The sequence below is a fragment of the Melanerpes formicivorus genome, unplaced genomic scaffold, assembly GCF_026170545.1.
Source record: "Melanerpes formicivorus ecotype bairdi unplaced genomic scaffold, bMelFor1.0.p_v2 SCAF_1, whole genome shotgun sequence".
Lineage (NCBI taxonomy): Eukaryota > Metazoa > Chordata > Aves > Piciformes > Picidae > Melanerpes > Melanerpes formicivorus.
Genome location: NW_027142353.1, coordinates 61,457,318 through 61,476,677, shown reverse-complemented (window position 1 = coordinate 61,476,677; position 19,360 = coordinate 61,457,318). Strand labels below are relative to the sequence as shown.

Here is a 19,360-nt window from a genome sequence, read left to right as displayed (position 1 = left end):
AACCTAATTTCCTGTGTCCACCCACTGGGCTGGACTTCTGGACACAGGAAACACCCCTGTAACAGAGGGCACCCAGCCCAAACTATGACACTTACTTATATCAAAATCAGGCACTGAGATTATACAGAACCCTACATAGGCCAGGGGAGGTTTAGGCTGGATATTAGGAAGAAGTTCTTCACAGAAACAGTGATTGGGCATTGGAATGGGCTGCCCAGGGAGGTGGTGGAGTCACCATCATTGGAGGTGTTTAAGAGGAGACTGGATGGGGCACTTGGTGCCATGGTTTAGTTGATTAGATAGTGTTGGGTGATAGGTTAGACTCAATGATCTCAAAGGTCTTTTCCAACCTGGTCTATTCTATTCTATTCTATTCTATTCTATTCTATTCTATTCTATTCTATTCTATTCTATTCTATTCTATTCTATTCTATTCTATTCTATTCTATTCTATTCTATTCTATTCTATTCTAATCGTATCCTATCCTATCCCATTCCACTCCACTCCACTCCACTCCATTCCATTCCATTCCATTCCATTCCATTCCATTCCATTCCATTCCATTCCATTCCATTGTCAGTCAGTGTTACCTTGCCTGATAAGGGATAGAGAAGGAAGATGTTAAGTTTCTGGAAATCAAAGCTGCAATTAAGAAAAGGTACTTTTGCAAACTACAAAGGTGGAAACAGCAGGTATATGGTGTGTTTTTTTTATTTCTAAAGGAAAATTTGCTGAAATTTCTTGGCAATTCAGGTAGGCAGAGAGCATATGAAAAACCACATTCAAAAGTCAGCGTGATGTTGCATTTATACTGAGTAACTGTGTTATGGAAATACCTAATAGAGTTTTGAGAAAGATCTGTTCAGTGAAAACAAAAGGTGTTTAGGATGCAGCGGTACTTTATCCCACACAGCTGGAGGAAGAGGCATATTTTCATAGGTTAATGGAAATATGGATTATAGGTTCTCCGAATCTTCATTGAAACTGATTTAATTTTGACTGGCTTGTTGTTCAGTGTCCAGGTATCCCAGTGAATCCCAGTTTCCAGAAGTCTGCCTGTGTAGCGATGAACGCCGTTAAGATTTGCGAGGCCGCACTGGCTGAACCACCATCCAGTGTTACCACTGAAGTTACTGCAGCTCTTTACAGGCTGTTCTTTAATAGTGCACATTGGCCTGCAGCCATCATTATCAACATCAAGTGTGCTGAAAGGCATCGAATTCTGGTTGTCTGCTTTTCTGTATCCTCTAAATGCATCACCTAAGTCACAAAGATAAAACATAAAGATCAAACGGTTATTATGGGGACTTGAGTATCTCCCCTATGAAGAGAGACTGAGAGACCTGGGGTGGTTTAGTCTTGAGAAGACAAGACTGAGAGGGGATCTGATCAATGTGTATAAATATCTGAGGGGTGGGTGTCAAGTGGAGGGGCCAAGCTCTTTTCAGTGGTGCACAGTAATAAAACAAGGAACAATGGGTACAAACTTGAACACAGAATAATTCACGTCAAGATGAGGAGAAACTTCTTTACAGTGAGAGTGACGGAGCACTGGAACAGGCTGCCCAGAGAAGTTGTGGATTCTCCTTCTCTGAAGACTTTCAAAACCTGCCTGGATGCATTCCTGTGCAAAATACACCAGGTAATCCTGATTTTGGCAGGGGGGTTGGACTTGGTGATCTGTGGAGGTCACTTCCAACTTTGAACATTCTGTGATTCTGTGTGATTCTGTGATTTCTTGCTTACTACATACCTCTCATAATGAACTGGCAATGGACATAGGAAAGACACAGGAAAGAAAAAGTATAAAATACTGTGAAGTATGGAAGTTGAAATTTGATGGAACACATTATATTTTTATTGCTTTCAGTGATACACACCAAAAAGTAAAGTTTTTTGTCCTGAAAGAGAGTGGAAGAAAAGATAAAAGCAATAAAAAGGATTATTAACTTCAGATTTTCCAATGGTGTGCCCAGAGGCTCAGAGTGAGTGTTGAGATAAAATGGAATTGTTAAAACACAAAGGTCAGTGATGACTGGCTCTCTTGTCTTACTAAAGAAATAATGTTTCTTGCAAATACAGCTAAAGGATTAACACATTTTGAGATTAACTATTCCTTTGGTAATAAGAAACATTCTTGCATAATAGTAAACATGCAACCCCCCCAAAAAAATTAGAAGAAAGCAGTAATCCATGGTGCCATAGCCACGTTTGGTATAGCTATGATATTAAGGGAGGCCTGGAATGGTAAATTAATTGGTGACTATGTATCAGCCACTAACTGTTATACAGTGTAAGGTCTAATTTGTTCCAGTCAGTTTCTTTCAGTATCCTTTGCATGCTACTGTGTGGGCACTTCTGAACTAACCAAAGCAACAGCACTAGGAAGACTTCTGCTGCCATCAGCAAATTTGAAATGAGATCACGGTCATCTAAAGAATTGGACCATTAATACAGAATACAGAATTAACCAGGTTGGAAAAGACCTTTGAGACCATCAAGTCCAACCTATCACCCAACACCATCTAATCAACTAAGCCATGGCACTAAGTGCCTCATCCAGTCTCTTTTTAAACACTTCCAGTGATGGTGACTCCACCACCTCCCTAGGCAGCACATTCCAATGGCCAATCACTCTTTCTGTGAAGAATTTGTTCCTAATATTCAGCCTAAATTAAATAGATATACACAAACATACAGAAAAGCCCTTACATATTATCAATTCTCTGGGCTTAAATCCATTATAAATCCTTTGTTTTCTTTATTAATTTTCTTTTTGAAAAGAGTGTTTATTCAAGTGTTTATTCAGAGAAGGGCAACGAAGTTGGGGAGGAGTTTGGAACATAAGCCATATGAGGAGAGACTGAGGGAGCTGGGGTTGCTTAGCCTGGAGAGGAGGACACTCAGGGGTGACCTTATTGCTCTCTACAACTACCTGAAGGGAGGTTGTAGACAGGTGGGGGTTGGTCTTCTCCCAGGCAGCCAGTACCAGAACAAGAGGACACAGTCTCAGGCTGCGCCACGGGAGGTTTAGGTTGGATATTAGGAGGAAGTTCTATACAGAGAGAGTGATTGCCCATTGGAATGGGCTGCCTGGGGAGGTGGTGGAGTCACCATTGTTGGAGGTGTTCAGGAGGAGACTTGATGGGGTGCTTGGTGCCATGGGTTAGTTGTTTAGGTGGGTTGGATTGGTTGATGGGTTGGACGCGATGATCTTCAAGGTCTCTTCCAACCTGGTTGATTATTCTATATTATTGTATAATTCTAAATATTCCATTAAAGACCTTGAAACAATAGAATAAAATTATCTCTTACTATGTAAAAATTGATACTGGCATAACCAATCATGACATCATTAACCATTTACCTGCATCAGTGTTCATTATTATAGGGAAAAACAGATTAGAAATAAATATTTTTAAAGTAGCTTTAATTAAGCATTGCTCTTTTGGATGTAGTTTTTTCATGCTAAGAAAGGGAGCAGCTATCCTTGAATATTTTAAAGAAGCAGGGTCTTACCAGCATTTCCTGAATAATGTCCCAAATGGATCTTAAAAGAACATGCTTCACCCTCGATCCAGAATCCATCATATGATGCATAGGCGTGCTTGTCATTTTCTGATTCCAAATCCACATAGAGACTGAAGCTGGTGGCTTTTTGATTTACAATGTGAAAAATCTTCCTCAGACCAAGCCAAAATTCCCCTAAACCAGAAATAAAATACAGAGCAAATAAATGCCTAGAGATGGAAAGTATAAAAGAAAGAAATTATTCTAGTTTTCCTACTTTCCTTCCTGAACCAGGTGTAATAAGGCTTGTATGATAGGCATATATTCCATTAAACAACTAATGAAGGGACAGAGCCCCTCAGTTTAGGGAAGATGTTGAGTTGCTGGAAGGTGTCCAGAGAAAGGCAACAAAGTTGGTGAGGGGTTTGGAACACAATCCCTATGAAGAGAGGCTGATGGAGCTGGGGTTGCTTAGCCTGGAGAAGACGAGGCTCAGGGGAGACCTTATTGCTCTCTACAACTACCTGAAGGGTGATTGTAGGCAGGTGGGCGCTGGTCTCTTGTCCCAGGCAGCCAGCACCAGAACAAGAGGACACAGTCTCAAACTGCACCAGGGGAGGTTTAGGCTGGATGTTAGGAAGAAGTTCTTCATAGAAAGAGTAATTTGCCATAGGAATGTGCTGCCCAGGGAGGTGGTGGAGTCACCATCACTTGAGGTGTTTAGGAAGAGACTGGATGGGGTGCTGGATGCCATGGTTTAGTTGATCAGATGGTGTTGGGCAATAGGTTGGACTCGATGATCTCAAAGGTATTTTCCAAGCCGGTTTATTCTATTCTATTCTATTCTATTCTATTCTATTCTATTCTATTCTATTCTATTCTATTCTATTCTATTCTATTCTATTCTATTCTATTCTATTCTTCCTACTTCATTGGGAAATCCATAGAAACAATTCCCATGGGCACATCAGCTTTTTTCCTCTGTGTCATTTCTAGAAAACTGCCCACATGGTAACATTGAAGCATTCCTCTGCAATATACCTTAGAAGGCCACAAAACTCTATGAGCTAAAAATCTACTTGATTACGCAAAATTCAGCCATGTTCCTATGGGCAATACTGAGAATTTACACATGTTAACATTCCATGAAATGCAACAAAACTCAAACTCTATTCTCAAGATTTGCTGCCTCTGTGTCGTAGGGTTGGAAGGGTAAGGCCCAAAAGCCTCCTCCCTCCCCCCTGTAATGTAAAGGGAAAGAAAAGTGAAGGGAAAGGAAAAAAAAATCTCACAGCTGAATTAGCAAAGCAGTGGAGCTGTATATTTACAAAGCAATGTAGGATATGCAGGGAAATATATACAAATTTACAATATTTACAATATATACAAAGATATACAATAAAGTAGCACAGAAATGAGAGTTCCCCCCTCTGCTGAGGGGGTTCCCCACCTCCGCTCTCCCCTCTCTCCCCCTCTGCCCAGAGCGGGTTAGAAAGAGAGAGAAAAGAGGAAAAAAAAATTAGAAACAGTTATGTGTTAATTGGAAAGCAGTTAATACAGGCCTTAGTAGCTTATCGGTTTCAAGGCCAAAGCCTTGGCCGAAAGCCCAGGAGCTGCAAGCTGCTGCCCTGCGGAGGAGCGGAAGCAAGACTGAAGATAAAGTGCCGGAATGCCCAGGATACCCTCCTGCACTCCCAGTTCAGAAGGTGCTTCCTCCCACTCTACCAATGAAATTAGTTTAGATCCTTCTTTTCATTCACCAACTTCCGTCCACCATATTCCCTTTCTTAAAGGCACAGCCTCAAACAGTCACACTCTGTAATTCACATTTTTTCCATGAAGATTGTTTCCTGTGTGCTGCACTTTTTCATGGAATCATAGACTCAAAAAGGTTGGAAAAGACCTCAGAGATCATCAAGTCCAACCTGTCACCCAACACCTCATGACTAACTAAACCATGGCTTCAAGTGTCACGTCCAATCCCCTCTTGAACACCTCCAGGGACAGTGACTCCTCCACCTCCCTGGGCAGCACATTCCAATGGCCAACAACTCTTTCTGTGAAGAACTTTCATACAGTTGAAAAGTTGTGTGCCTCCATGGCAATCCCAGATAAACTCCTGAAAAAGCAGCTGGCTTTAGACTTCCTGGTGGCAGTCTAGGTGGCAGTGAAAAAAGTAGTATCACAGTTGTGTTGGTATTAGCTACTGAAAGATTTCCATTCTGCTTCTAACTTTGCTGCCCTGTGGTGAAGAATAGAATAGAATAGAATAGAATAGAATAGAATAGAATAGAATAGAATAGAATAGAATAGAATAGAATAGAATAGAATAGACCAGACCAGACCAGGTTGGAAGAGACCTTCGAAATCATCGCATCCAACCTTTCATTCAACACCATCTAATCAACCAAACCATGCAACCAAGCACCCTATCTAGTCTCCTCCTGAACACCTCCAATGATGGTGACTCCACCACCTCCCCAGGCAGCACATTCTAATGGGCAATCACTCTCTCTATGAAGAATTTCTTCCTAACATCCAGTCTGAACCTCCCCTGGCGCAGCTTGAGACTGTGTCCTCTTGTTCTAGTGCTGGTTGCCTGGGAGAAGAGACCAGTCCCCCACCTAATATTACTGATTTTTCACTGCTTTAAGGAAGTTTGCTTTAAGCAAGTGTGATTAAAATTGATTGAGGCTTTTGTTGTGGGTTTTTTTTTAATGTGAATAAAGAAGAAATACAACTTACACGTTATTTCAGAAAGAAAACACCACAATACTTTAAATATCCTTTGTGAGACTGAGGATGGACAATAGCTACAGATTAGTAGGGTGAAAGTCATCATTGACATCACACAATAGATATGGATAAAAAAAATCTTAGTAGAAATAAGACCTTTAAGAAACAATAACTTTATACTACTAAAAATGCCACACAGTTTAGTGGAATGTGGCTCACAAAGACAGCAGAAATGTTGGTTTCAAACCACCTTGAAAGTGTTTTAAATTAATACCAGAAAGGTCACCAAATCCATCCAGATATTCAGACCACGTTCTCTGAAATGGAATGATCCCGTCAGTTCTCTTCTGAACCACAGTCCATCCACCCCCTTGGAAATCCATGTCACACAAAACCTAAAATAGGCATAAATAAGATTAGATATTCTTGAAGCAGCTGTTATGAAGAGAACATATCAGTTACATAAAGGTTGACTACTCAGAGCTTTGCAGAGCCACATAGCTTTCAAATAGCTTAAAAAGAAGCTCAGAGAGGATAAAAAATGAAACTGCAGTATTTTCTTACATGATCTTTCTTACATGATCTTGTACACCTTGATTTGGATATTTTACTCAACCAGTACAAACTGTTATGTGCACTTGTGTGCTCATACCAGAATCAAAGAATGCTTTGTGTTGGAAGGGACCTCCAGAGGTCATCTAGTCCAATCCCTGCAGTGAGCAGGGACATCCTCCAGTAGATCAGGTTGCTCAGAGCCTTGTCAAAACTAGCCTTACTTATGTTCAGGGTTGGGGCCTCAGCTACCTCCCTGGGCAATCTGTTCCAGTGTTTCATCACCCTCATGGTAAAGAAGTTGTTCCTAACATTCAATCCAAATCAACTCTTCTCTAATCTCAAACCATTGCCCCTCATACTATCACTAAAGGCCTTTGTAAACAGTCTCTCTCCAGCCTTCTTGTAGGCCCCCTTCAGGTACTGGAAGACCACTATTAGGTCTCTACAGAGCTTTCTCATTTCCAGGCTGAGCAACCCCAGCTCCCTCCGCCTGTCCTCATAGCACAAGTGTCCCAGCCTCCTGATCATTTTTGCGGCACTCCTCTGGACCAGCTCCATCTGGTCCACGTCCTTCCTGTGTTGAGGGCTCCAGAGCTGGATACAATACTCCAGCTGAGGTCCTACCAGAGCAGAATAAAGTGTCAGAGTCACCTCTTTTGATCTGCTGGCCACACATCTTTTGATGCAGCCCAGGATGTGATTGGTCTTCTGGGCTGCAAGCTCACACTGCTGACTCATGTCAGCTTCTCATCCACCAGCACCTCCAAGTCCTTTTCTGCAGGGCTACTCTCAATTTCATCATCCCCCAGCCTGTACTGATATCTAGGATTACCCTGACCTAGGTGCAGGACCTTATACTTCGTCTTACTGAATCTCTTAAGATTCTCCTCAGCCCACCAGAAGCTTTGATAAATATTACTGTGTATTAATAATAGCATGAACTGGAAGTAACATGCAATACCACATATTAATCATGCAAAGTATTACAGACAGAGGCACTAACACTGTGAATATACTTTTATTTCATCAAACTAAAATAGACACAACTTTTGGGTTCTCTCTCAGCATCAATACCTTCTTCTCCATAAACAACATGTTTGTGATGCCTAGGAAATGAGAGCCTTTAACAAAGAAATGGAAAAAGGGATTGTGGTGGGTTGGTGTTTCCCATTCACATTAACTAAGCATGACCTTCAGGCAGATCTAGCTACCTAGGCACAGCCTAAAACTGCCACAGGGACAGCAGTAAGTCAAGATATAATTTAAGGTGGAGCAGCAAAAAGTTCAATATAAGAAGGGGCCCCAATCCAGGGAAATCCCAATATGGACATTTAATAGCCTGCAACTGAGCAGTCCCACTGAACACATAAGATCAATGGTCAGATTTATGAGTCGTCTGCTACAGTTTGTGCCAAACAGCATGTCAAGTGGCAGCAGTCCAGCTGCCCTCTGCTCTGCTATGGAATATCACATTATGTGGCACATTTTCTTCTCAGCCCATTTAACTTTAGACACACACATGAGTTCCCTAGTTAGGAATCTTATTACCCTCGTCTGCCCTGTAATCCCCCCTATACGGAGAAATGTGCATTCATAGTGTGGCTCTGGGAAACCACGATCTAAATCACCCTCTGCAGGTGTTACCCCTCCACTGCCTACAGAAAAGGGCCCCAGACCCTTGGCTGCTCTCTAGGGATTCCCTCTAAGCACCTAAAGTTGAATGGAATCTATCCAGGCTGCTTTTGAGTGTTTTTCAAGTATGTTCCCAGTGCCAGATACTGACCAATTCTAACAGGTATTAGAAAATGTTTAGATGCTGCACCACCTAAGCTGTTCAAAGTAATTCTAGGGGATACTATCCTTAATTAGCAATACCTGAAGGGATCCTAGAGGAAGGCTGGAGAGGAACTTTTCATAAGGGTGTCTAGTGATAGGACAAGAGGGAATGATTTTATGATGTAGGAGAGTAGCTTCATACTGGATCTTAGGAAGAAGTTCTTCAGTTCGAGGGTAGTGGGACTCTGGAATAGGCTGGCCAGGGATGTTGTGGATGCCTCCTCCCTGGGGTTGTTTAAGGCCAGGCTAGATGAGGCCTTGAGCAGCTGACTGTAGTTGAAAAGCATCCCTGCCCATGGGGAAAGGAGGTTGTTATGAGGTGGGTGCTGGGTCTCTTTTCCCAAGTAACTAGTGATAGGACAAGTGGAAAAGACCTCAGGGGTGGCCAGTGGAAGTTTAGATTAGATATTGGGGAAAATTTCCTAACTGGAAAAGTGTTGAGGCACTGGAATAGGCTGCCCAGAGAGATGTGGAGTCACCATCCCTGGAGGTGTTAAAAAAACATGTAGACATGGCATTCTGGGACATGGTTTAATGGCCATGTGGTCTTAGGCTTAAGGTTGGACTTGATGATCTTGAAAAGCCTTTTCCAACTGAAACGATTCTATGAAAATTAATGCAAATACCTCATTACAATAATGCAAATAAAACTCATTACAAATAATCCCATTGCCTCATCTACTGCCTTGAGAAGATGATTTCATGCTTGGCTACTCCTCTCACTATGAGTCAGAAAGAGAAAAGGGAGCCCACTTGGTTACAAGATCGATCTTCAGTCCAGTAAAAATCAGCATGTGTTGATAGTTCTCTGAAGAGGCACATTTGATTCTACATGAAAGGTCTTCAGCCAATTAGGTACGATACCAAAACATGTACTAACTAAGGGAAAACATGAGCTAGAGACACACAAAGAAAGTCATTGCTGTATAATTTCTTAATCCTTTATATGCTGGATTGGACGTGGCACTCAGTGCTATGGTCTAGTCATGAGGTCTTGGGTGATAGGTTGGACTTGATAACCTTGGAGGTCTCTTCCAACCTTGGTGATACTGTGAAATTATACTGTTTCTTAAAATCTTATAATAGCAGATCCACTTTACACCTTGTTCTATGTCTCATATCTTGTGCAAGGTATGAGGGGCATGACTGCGCCCGGTACATTTTAAATGAGCAGGTTATATCATCGGACAGCAATGTGCCCTTGTGGCCAAGAGAGCCAACAGCATCTTGGGGTGCATTCAGAAAAGCGTCTAGGTCCAGGGAGGTTCTCTCTCCATCTCTCAAGAAAAGTAATTTGGATGAAGTATCAGTATTTCCTCAGTGGAATCCCCTTCAGTCTAGAAGAAATTCTGAAACAGATGCGTTTTGTGATACAGTTCACCCCAGTGTGAGGCAAACAGCTTCATTCTGTGGATGCTTCTACCTGTCTTTGCCTTTCTTTTACCTGGAAGGAGCTTTCTGGTGAGATAAAAATCTTTTCCCTGAGCTAGCTACATTGTTTAGAGAGAATAACAGGCTGCAGAACCAAGCTCACTTTTCCTTTTGAGATCCAGCACACTTGTGAAGCCCTTTCATCAGCACTTTGAACTCTTTCTTTGTTGGTCACATTTTGTAGGATTCCAATTGGCTAGAGATAAAGGGATTTAACCTTCCTTTGTAATATATAAAGTAATACTATAAAGTTAGATATTGGATTTTGCTATTTATTACCTGGCTTCTGCCCATCATTCTTTTCTCCAAAAACTAATGACCTCAGCATGTACTGCAAAATTAAAGGTTTGAAAGTGTCATACATGTCTTTCCACTGTACATAAGGACTTAAGCAGAACAGACTGAAATCAAAACAAAGTGTTCTTTGCTTTTGCATGGATCTGAGTGTCCTTAGACAGAGGAAATGAAACCAAACCTCTCATTTCCTAGATGAGTTCTTAAGTCCTAGGAATTACAGAAAATGCAGGTGGTGATAGGAAGCATGACTGCTGAACTTGATGATGCATTTCAACCATTTTCCTTTGTTGAAAGAATGTATATTCTGCAAACTAGCTATGAAAACTAAGCATTTAGATGTCTCTGTGCTTCAAGACTGAATTATAACTATGCTCAGACAAGAGCTAAGCAACTACGCCAGGGAGATCCAAGCGGGGCTACAAGAAGGCTGGAGAGAGACTGTTTACAAAGGTAGGACAAGGGGCAGTGGTTTGAAATTAGGGAAGAGCAGATTTTGACTGGGTGTTAGGAATAAGTTCTTTACCATGACAGTGGAACACTGGAACAGGTTGCCCATCAAGGTAATTGAGGCCCCATCCCTGGAGATGTTCAAGGTCAGGCTCTACAAGGCTCTGAGCAACCTGATCTAGTGGATAATGTCCCTGATCACTGCAGTGGGGTTGGACCGCATGACCTTTGGAGGTCACTTCCAACCCAAGCCATTCTATGACTCTATGAAACTAATATACAGCTGCACCTATATTTAGATGCCTATATAATTCTCGTGGTCAAAGCTATAGGCATCAGCAGTCATTTCTCAAGAGAAAGCAATGCTATACAGTCACCCAGCAGAATCATTCAAAAAACCTAAGGTCACATTATAGAATAGAATAGAATAGAATAGAATAGAATAGAATAGAATAGAATAGACCAGACCAGACCAGACCAGACCAGGTTGGAAGAGACCTTCAAGATCATCGCATCCAACCTATCATCCAACACCCCCCAACCAACTAACCCATGCAACCAAGCACCCTGTCAAGTCTCCTCTGAACACCTCCAGCGATGGCGACTCCACCACCTCCCCGGGCAGCACATTCCAATGGGCAATCACTCTCTCTGTGTAGAACTTCCTCCTGACCTCCAGCCTGAGCCTCCTCTGGTGCAGCCTGAGACTGTGTCCTCTTGTTCTGGTACTGGCTGCCTGGGAGAAGAGACCAACCTCTGCCTGTCTACAACCCCCCTTCAGGTAGTTGTAAACAGCAATAAGGTCACCCCTGAGTCTCCTCTTCTCCAGGCTAAGCAACCCCAGCTCCCTCAGTCTCTCCTCATAGGGCTGTGTTCCAAGACCCCCACCAGCTTTGTTGCCCTCCTCTGGACACGCTCCAGCAAGTCAACCTCCTTCCTAAACTGAGGGGTCCAGAACTGGACACAGGACTCAAGGTTTGGCCTAACCAGTGCTGAGTACAGGGGCACAATGACCTCCCTCCTCCTGCTGGCCACACTGTTCCTGATGCAGGTCAGGATGCCATTGGCCCTCCTGGCTGCCTGGGCACACTGCAGGCTCATGTTCAGCCTACCATCAACCAGCACCCCCAGGTCCCTCTCTGCCTAGCTGCTCTCCAGCCACTCTGTTCCCAGCCTGTAGCACTGTCTGGGGTTGTTGTGGCCTTGTGCAGAACCCAGCACTTAGATGTGTTATATCTCATGCCACTGGACTCTGCCCATCTGTCCAGTCTGTTGAGGTCTCTCTGCAGAGCCTCTCTACCCTCCAGTAGATCAACTCCTGCCCCCAGCTTGGTGTTTAGGAGCCAAATGGGTCAGTTACTCGGCTCCTCAGTCTTCCATCTCTAAAACAGAAAAGAAGAGTATTTCTCAATGTCTAAAAGTAGTGTTGGAACATACCTTGGGTTTTCCTCTTTGGTACATTCTTCACTGTATAGGAAAACTAATGATGGGATCTTAGAGATTAGATTTTTTTGTAGACAATGAGGAACTTGTCAAAATTATAGCAATAGCAAATACATTTCAGTGATTTAATATATTATTCATCTGCTGGGAAATTCTCAAAGAAACCCCATTTAAATCTATTAAATCTATTCTAAGTGCATATTCTCAAGCAAATTGTGACTGTCCTGAGAGATAAATTTATTACCTCAAAAGGATAATTTGATCCTTCTGGATGAATAATGTACAGACCAGTTGGAGTTTTTGAAACTGAACCAACGGTGTCTTTAATATGAGTGCAATCCAAGCCTAGAGAACAAGAGAGTTGATGAAGTTCAACAGTAAAATATGTTTAAAAGAAAACCCCAAATACAGCATAAGCACAGAAATATTACTTCAAATAGTGTTCACTTGGCATGCAAACTTAAAGAACATGTCTTGTCATGAAGTTACCTTATAAATGAGAATTCTCTGCATTCCATTAAGCTCAAAAAGAAGCATAAATTACATTGCATAGAGAAAATTCTTTCTAATCTTAATGAATGTGGTGTGGGAATTAAATGTTATGTATCTGGGTTATTCTACAGATTTTATCTGGGTAAGACTTGTACTGAGGATAAGACATAGTATCTGGGGAAGGATGTCTTTTTCCTGCAGATGTTTTTGTTTATACCTGCAAAAGCCTTTACATCATAATGTATGCATAAAAAGCCCTTTGCTTCTAAGTGCCAAGTCTGTGTTGAACAAACTCAAGCACTTTGTACAGCCAGTAGGACTGCACAGAGGTGATGTTTCCTTCAGAAGACCCCCCAGGGTTCAGTGCTGGGCCCCATCCTCTTTAATATCTTCATTGATGATCTGGATGAGGGGATTGAGTCAGTCATCAGCAAATTTGCAGATGACACCAAGTTAGGAGCAGATGTTGGTCAGTTAGAGGGTGGAAGGGTTCAGCAGAGGGACCTCGACCGACTGGACAGATGGGCAGAGTCCAATGGGATGGCATTCAACAAGTCCAAGTGCCGAGTGCTGCACTTTGGCCACGGCAACCCCAGGCAGAGCTACAGGCTGGGGTCAGAGTGGCTGGAGAGCTCCCAAACAGAGAGGGACCTGTGGGGGCTAATTGACAGCTGCCTAAACATGAGCCAGCAGTGTGCCCAGGTGGCCAAGAAGGCCAATGGCATCCTGGCCTGCATTAGGAATAGTGTGGCCAGCAGAAGCAGGGAGGTCATTGTGCCCCTGTACTCTGCATTGGTTAGGCCGCACCTTGAATCTTGTGTCCAGTTCTGGGCCCCTCAGTTTAAGAAGGACATTGAGACACTTGAACGTGTCCAGAGAAGGGCAACAAGGCTGGGGAGAGGCCTTGAGCACAGCCCTATGAGGAGAGGCTGAGGGAGCTGGGATTGTTTAGCCTGGAGAAGAGGAGGCTCAGGGGTGGCCTCATTGCCTTCTACAACTACCTGAAAGGTGGTTGTAGCCAGGAAGGGGTTGGCCTCTTCTCCCAGGCAACCAGCACCAGAACAAGGGGACACAGTCTCAAGCTGTGCCAGGGGAAGTTTAGGCTGGAGGTGAGGAGAAAGTTCTTCACTGAGAGAACCATTAGTCATTGAAATGTGCTGCCCAGGGAGGTGGTGGAGTCACCGTCCCTGGTGGTGTTCAAGAGGAGATTGGACATGACACTTGGTGCCATGGTCTAGTCATGAGATTTGTGGTGACAGGTTGGACTCAATGATCTCTGAGGTCTCTTCCAACCTTAGTGATACTGTGCTACTGTGCTACTGTGAAGAGTTTATATGTTACTATCACAGAATAACTACAGTAAATGTTATTACAGCTTACCTCTCCTTGAATCAGTTCTTTGCTGAGACACAAACATTAAAAAATTAAAAAGATGTCAAGTCTAGATGTAATGAATACTTACCATGAGACTGAACTGCTTTGTAAGAAAGTGGATCCAAATGCCTTCTCAAAACTTCAGTGCTCAAAAGAAGTAGTCTGTTCCTGAGTTCATTTACCTGCAATTTCAAATAAAAGAGCTTTAATTAAGTTGCACTGAGGAATCTTCCATTCAAAAGATGTATTTTTTTGGCTCCTACTAAAGTATAATCTGAAGTTGATTTGTGTGATGCATAAGGGATTCACACCTTCATTAGGTGAATTGGTCAGAATTTTTTTTTACTTTTTTCATAGGAATCATTCTTAGGAAGATTTTTGGTTAATTCAAAAATTGATTAAGGCTTTTTACCTTTCCATTTGATTAAGGCTTTTTACCTTTAATGAGTGATGCACAGTGTTTGCAAATGATCAGAGTTAACAGTGAAATAACATGTCACCTGCACAAATACAATGGGACTGAAGATAGGATCCAGCATGGAGGAATAGTCCCCACTTACCCTACACATTGGCCACAACAACCCCATGCAGTGCTACAGGCTGGGGTCAGAGTGGCTGGAGAGCGGCCAGGCAGAAAGGCAACTGGGGCTACTGGTCAATAGTAGGCTGAACACGAGCCAGCAGTGTGCCCAGGTGGCCAAGAAGGCCAATGGCATCCTGACCTGTATCAGGAACAATGTGGCTAGCAGGAGCAGGGAAGTCATTGTGTCCCTGTACTCAGCACTGGTCAGCCCACACCTTGAGTACTGTGTCAAATTCTGGGCCCCTCAGTTTAGGAAAGATGTTGAGTTGCTGGAACATGTCCAGAGAAGGGCAACAAAGCTGGGGAGGGGTTTGGAGCACAAGCCCTGTGAGGAGAGGCTGAGGGAGCTGGGGTTGCTTAGCCTGGAGGAGGCTCAGAGCAGACCATATTGCTGTCTACAACTACCTGAAGGGAGGTTGTAGCCAGATGGGGGTTGGTCTGTTCTCCCAGGCAACTTGTGACAGAACAAGAGGACACAGTTTCAAACTGTGCCAGGAGAGGTTTAGGCTGGATGTTAGCAAGAAATTCTTCACAGAAAGAGTGATTGGCCATTGGAATGGGCTGCCCAGGGAGGTGGTGGAGTCACCATCACTGGAGGTGTTTTGGAAGAGACTGGATGGAGTGCTTGGTGCCATGGTTTAGTTGATTAGATTGTGTTGGATGATAGGTTGGACTCAATGATCTCAAAGGTCTTTTCCAACCTGGTTTTCAATTCCATTCCATTCCATTCCATTCCATTCCATTCCATTCCATTCCATTCCACTCTACTCTACTCTATTCTATTCTACTACCATGTATGCCACAAAGTTGTGGACCAGGTGGTGCTTAGCACTCCTCACAGAAATGGAACTCGCATGCTAGGTGTGGTGAAAGAGACTCTAATTCTACTATTTCACTATATAAATGCTTAATTTGCCTCAGTTAGGCAATACCTATATAGTGATAAATAATACACATCTTTATGGTAAAGAAAGAAATACCTGGTTAGAAAGGTAATCCAAAGAAGACTGTTGATCGTGCATCATGTCTCTTATGAGCTTTTTTGTATTTCTTGCATATTCAGCGAGAGAGTTCTGCAAGTTTCCTTTAAATGAAATGACGTTCAACCATGTTGGTATCATAAATCTAGCAATACTCTTGACTGCAAGATGACACACTCATTTATGATATCTAAGTGAACAGTGAAGGGTTTTAGCCTTAGGGAACTTAAAAGTGAAACCAAAGTAGTACAGAGACCACAAATTAAAGCCCAAGATGCTAAATCCCTGAAGTCTCGCTGGTTGCATTGAAGACATCATAAGAAGTGGTGGCTCCTCTTAAGAACTGAATAATATAATCATATCCTTGAGCAGCTTGGATGACCAGTTAATGGATATCACAGAAATGCAAATTCAAATGGCAAAAGACAGATATTTCAAGTTTCCTGTCATCCTGCATTTACCCATTGGCTATGCTACTCTTGTTTTTTGCCCTGATGCCAAAAATAAAATCAATTTAACAATTAAACCTGTCAGATAATTAATAGTCCATATTAAAAACAGTTGTATGGGAAATACAAGAATTTTGCATATTTTCTTTTTAGGCCAATTACATAACTTACTGTGCAGTTTGTCAAGGCAGTGAATAGAGAATGTTCTCTGTAAGTATCTATAAAAGGCAAGCTGAGGTACAGATTTGATCCCACTTTAACAAAATCCCACCTAACTCTCTCACACCTAACTGCTGACAGACAGGCACCCTGCCCTTCTGCTCTGATGGAGAGGGCCACTGGCATTCAGAGGGTAACACAGATCTAGGTGGGCTGAGCTGCTGCCTGGATTTTCCAGAATTCACTAGTGATTAGAGACTAGAATGATTATAGTTTAACTTTGCCACACCAGCTGTACCCCAAAATATAGTGCCCCACATTTTCTGAACAATTCTCAGCCTAGGCACCAGTGTCCAAGGCTATCATGTACTCAAGACAATGAGTAAATTAGTACAGCATAGCATAGCATAGCAGAGAGTTGCATAGCACAGCATTGCATAGCTTGTGGCTGAGAGTATTCTTTATGAATACATACTGCACATGTAATGTTTTTCCCCTCGTAAAGTTTTAGCTTGAACATCATCACATGGTACAAAGCATTGCTCGTTTTGTTTTGAAATAGCTGCAGGTTTATTTTTCTCTTCTGCCTTGAGTGGACTTTCGACATCTCCAACAGTCCTTGTTCCCTGTTGTACCAAACAATGGAGGGGGAAATAAATTGATCATAAAGAATATATAAAATATAGCTCAGCCTGCCAAAATGAAGCAGATTACTCCATGGGATCTTCCTTCAAACCCTGTTTTTTAAAGCTTTATCGAGCTGTAATTAACAGAGCTGAGACTAAAGGTCTGTTAGGTGGCTTCTGCTCAGACTTACCTCACAGGAGAGTGTCAGATGTAAAGAATAATCTCTATAGATTTAAAAACCACCACTAACATTTCTGGTAAAGTACTCTGCCTCTGAACACTGTGAACTGGAGGGGAGAACTTGCAAATCTTGCATTTAGGAAGCTCACATTTTAGGACTTGCTACACCAAACAGATATCTCAAATGTCAGCACAATTCTTTTCACCGTAAAGGAGGAGGCATTTGGATTTACCACATATTAGCAAAGCACTTTCACTCTTGAAAGTCTCTAAATTAATTACTTATACTCTGATTGTAGAAATACTTGCACAACTTATTAGTCTGGGCACACAAGCAGTCCCAGGCAGATTTGTGGACAAACTCAGCATGGAAAAAAAAAAACCTTAATGCTCTTATAGAGGAAAGAATAAAGGGATAGTACCCACAGGCACACAGTTGTCTGAAGTAGTAACAAAACAAAAAAAAGCATTGGTAAAAGTAGTTGCATCAATTAATGTTCTTTTCAAATATTCTTTTTGTATTTAATAGTTTCTTCCACAGTGCCATGGGACATAAGGAAAAGGAATTCCTCTGACTCATCACTTAAATAGTAAAAGTAATTCCTGAAACATGTGTCATTGCCAAAAGACTAAGAGACATATTTTCATCTGAGTGAATCTTTGTTTGTTGATTCCACCATCCAAGCAAAGCATTGTAGTATGCTCATATACCATGCTTTCAAATGTAAATAGGGTCCCTGAAATGCAAAGACTTTAATGAAAACCACAGTTTATTTAGGCTTGAATATACCTTCAGGTGGTTTACTTGCCTGATTTAGGTTTCTTTTTTTTCCTGGTATTGGCACTACGTTGGCAAAGCACACAACAGCTGTTTGCCTGATTTTTGCTTTTTAAAAAGTGAGAATGAGAATTACAGAAAAGGGGAATTTTACACTAAGAAATAAATAAGTAACACCCCCACACACCCCAGCTCCTGAGTTCTTAATGTAAATTGCCTTTTGTGTCTGGAGGTGCTAGAGACCTAAAAGAACATGTTTCTTTACATGTGAAATAAGTACAAAATCAATAAAGACAAATTCTGTAAGAGTGATGCATAGATAGCTTAAAACTTAGATCATTTGAAAAGATGTTTTGTTCCAGGGCTTTATCACATCTACTCACCAGGTGTTCAATTGCATGCCTTCAAGAAAATATTCTTAAGCAATATTTATTTTCAACAAAAGTCAACAAGAAGCAGGCAATTAAGTCTGACCTCAGCAACTCAAGCAAAAGCAGGGACTGTGCCAAACCCAATAGTTATTCTGCATTTACAGATGTGGCCTAACAACAAAGCTGTGATGAAGGGCATTAGCACAAAAAAATGTTCTAATACACTGAATTCCTGTAATTTTCATTTAGTTTGTTTTCTCCATTTGAAAATACCTGTCTTCTGTATTCTTGTATCTATCCTGAGTAAAGCAATCTGCATCTTAAAAACATGTCACTTTTCTGAGAGATCATTTTGCTATATTCATTATCTTATCTAAGCAAAGTAACTGAAAACTCTTACCTTAGCTGAAGAAGGCTTGACATTACTGATGACAGTCTCTCCTAAACTGAACAAAACAATATTAAGGCAAATAAGTGAAGTTACCCTGAAGCAGTTCATCTTTTCCTTGAAGAATGCAAACGTTTTGCCGGGTTTCGAGTTTCTGTGGAAAGAATTGTGCTCTATGAAGTCCTGAGCTAACTATTTGGGAATGTCTGCAGCACAAAGAGGAGCCAACACATCACTTCCTTTTAATGCCTGGATTTAATAAACAACATTTTGGTAGCACAGTAGATTTTATATGCCACTGTTTGTAATCCGAGAGCAAGAACTGCGTATCGCCTCTGCCTCTTAGTCTCACTGGTAGCCCATCTGTAGGAACACAGGTATTGAAAGTGAGACAATCATTCAAATGCAATGAACAAAGTCAAAGTACAAGAGAATGCCCTGAAAAAGAAGAAGAAAAATAAATATAATCCACAGAAACTTAATTAAAGGTATGAGGCACTTATAGTGTATTCAAATGCACTATTTTTGTACCTTAAAAACTGGATCTGGTATTTTAACCAAAAAGGCAAATAATCTGGGAAGTTCACAGGGATACAACAGATTTTCAACTCCTCATGCACATATCAGAAATCAAATTGTTTGTGATCTGGCTGAACATTCTAATGTACCACTGGTGGATACAATGCCTAAAGGATCATCAGAATACACTGTTCACCATCAGCT

General features: G+C 41.8%; 1 protein-coding gene across 1 annotated transcript; it reads right to left on the bottom strand.

Moving 5' to 3' along the window:
* Positions 1 to 313: 313 nt before the first annotated feature.
* ANGPTL5 (angiopoietin like 5) lies at positions 314 to 18,825 on the bottom strand. The gene is made up of 8 exons (XM_068143281.1): positions 18,650 to 18,825; positions 16,769 to 16,919; positions 15,686 to 15,789; positions 14,211 to 14,304; positions 12,501 to 12,601; positions 6,522 to 6,642; positions 3,521 to 3,706; positions 314 to 1,261 (listed from the first exon to the last, which is right to left on the bottom strand). Exons 1-8 carry the CDS (start codon positions 18,746 to 18,748, stop codon positions 942 to 944), a joined length of 1,176 nt encoding a protein of 391 aa, XP_067999382.1. The 5' UTR covers positions 18,749 to 18,825; the 3' UTR covers positions 314 to 941.
* Between the last annotated feature and the right edge of the window lie 535 nt (positions 18,826 to 19,360).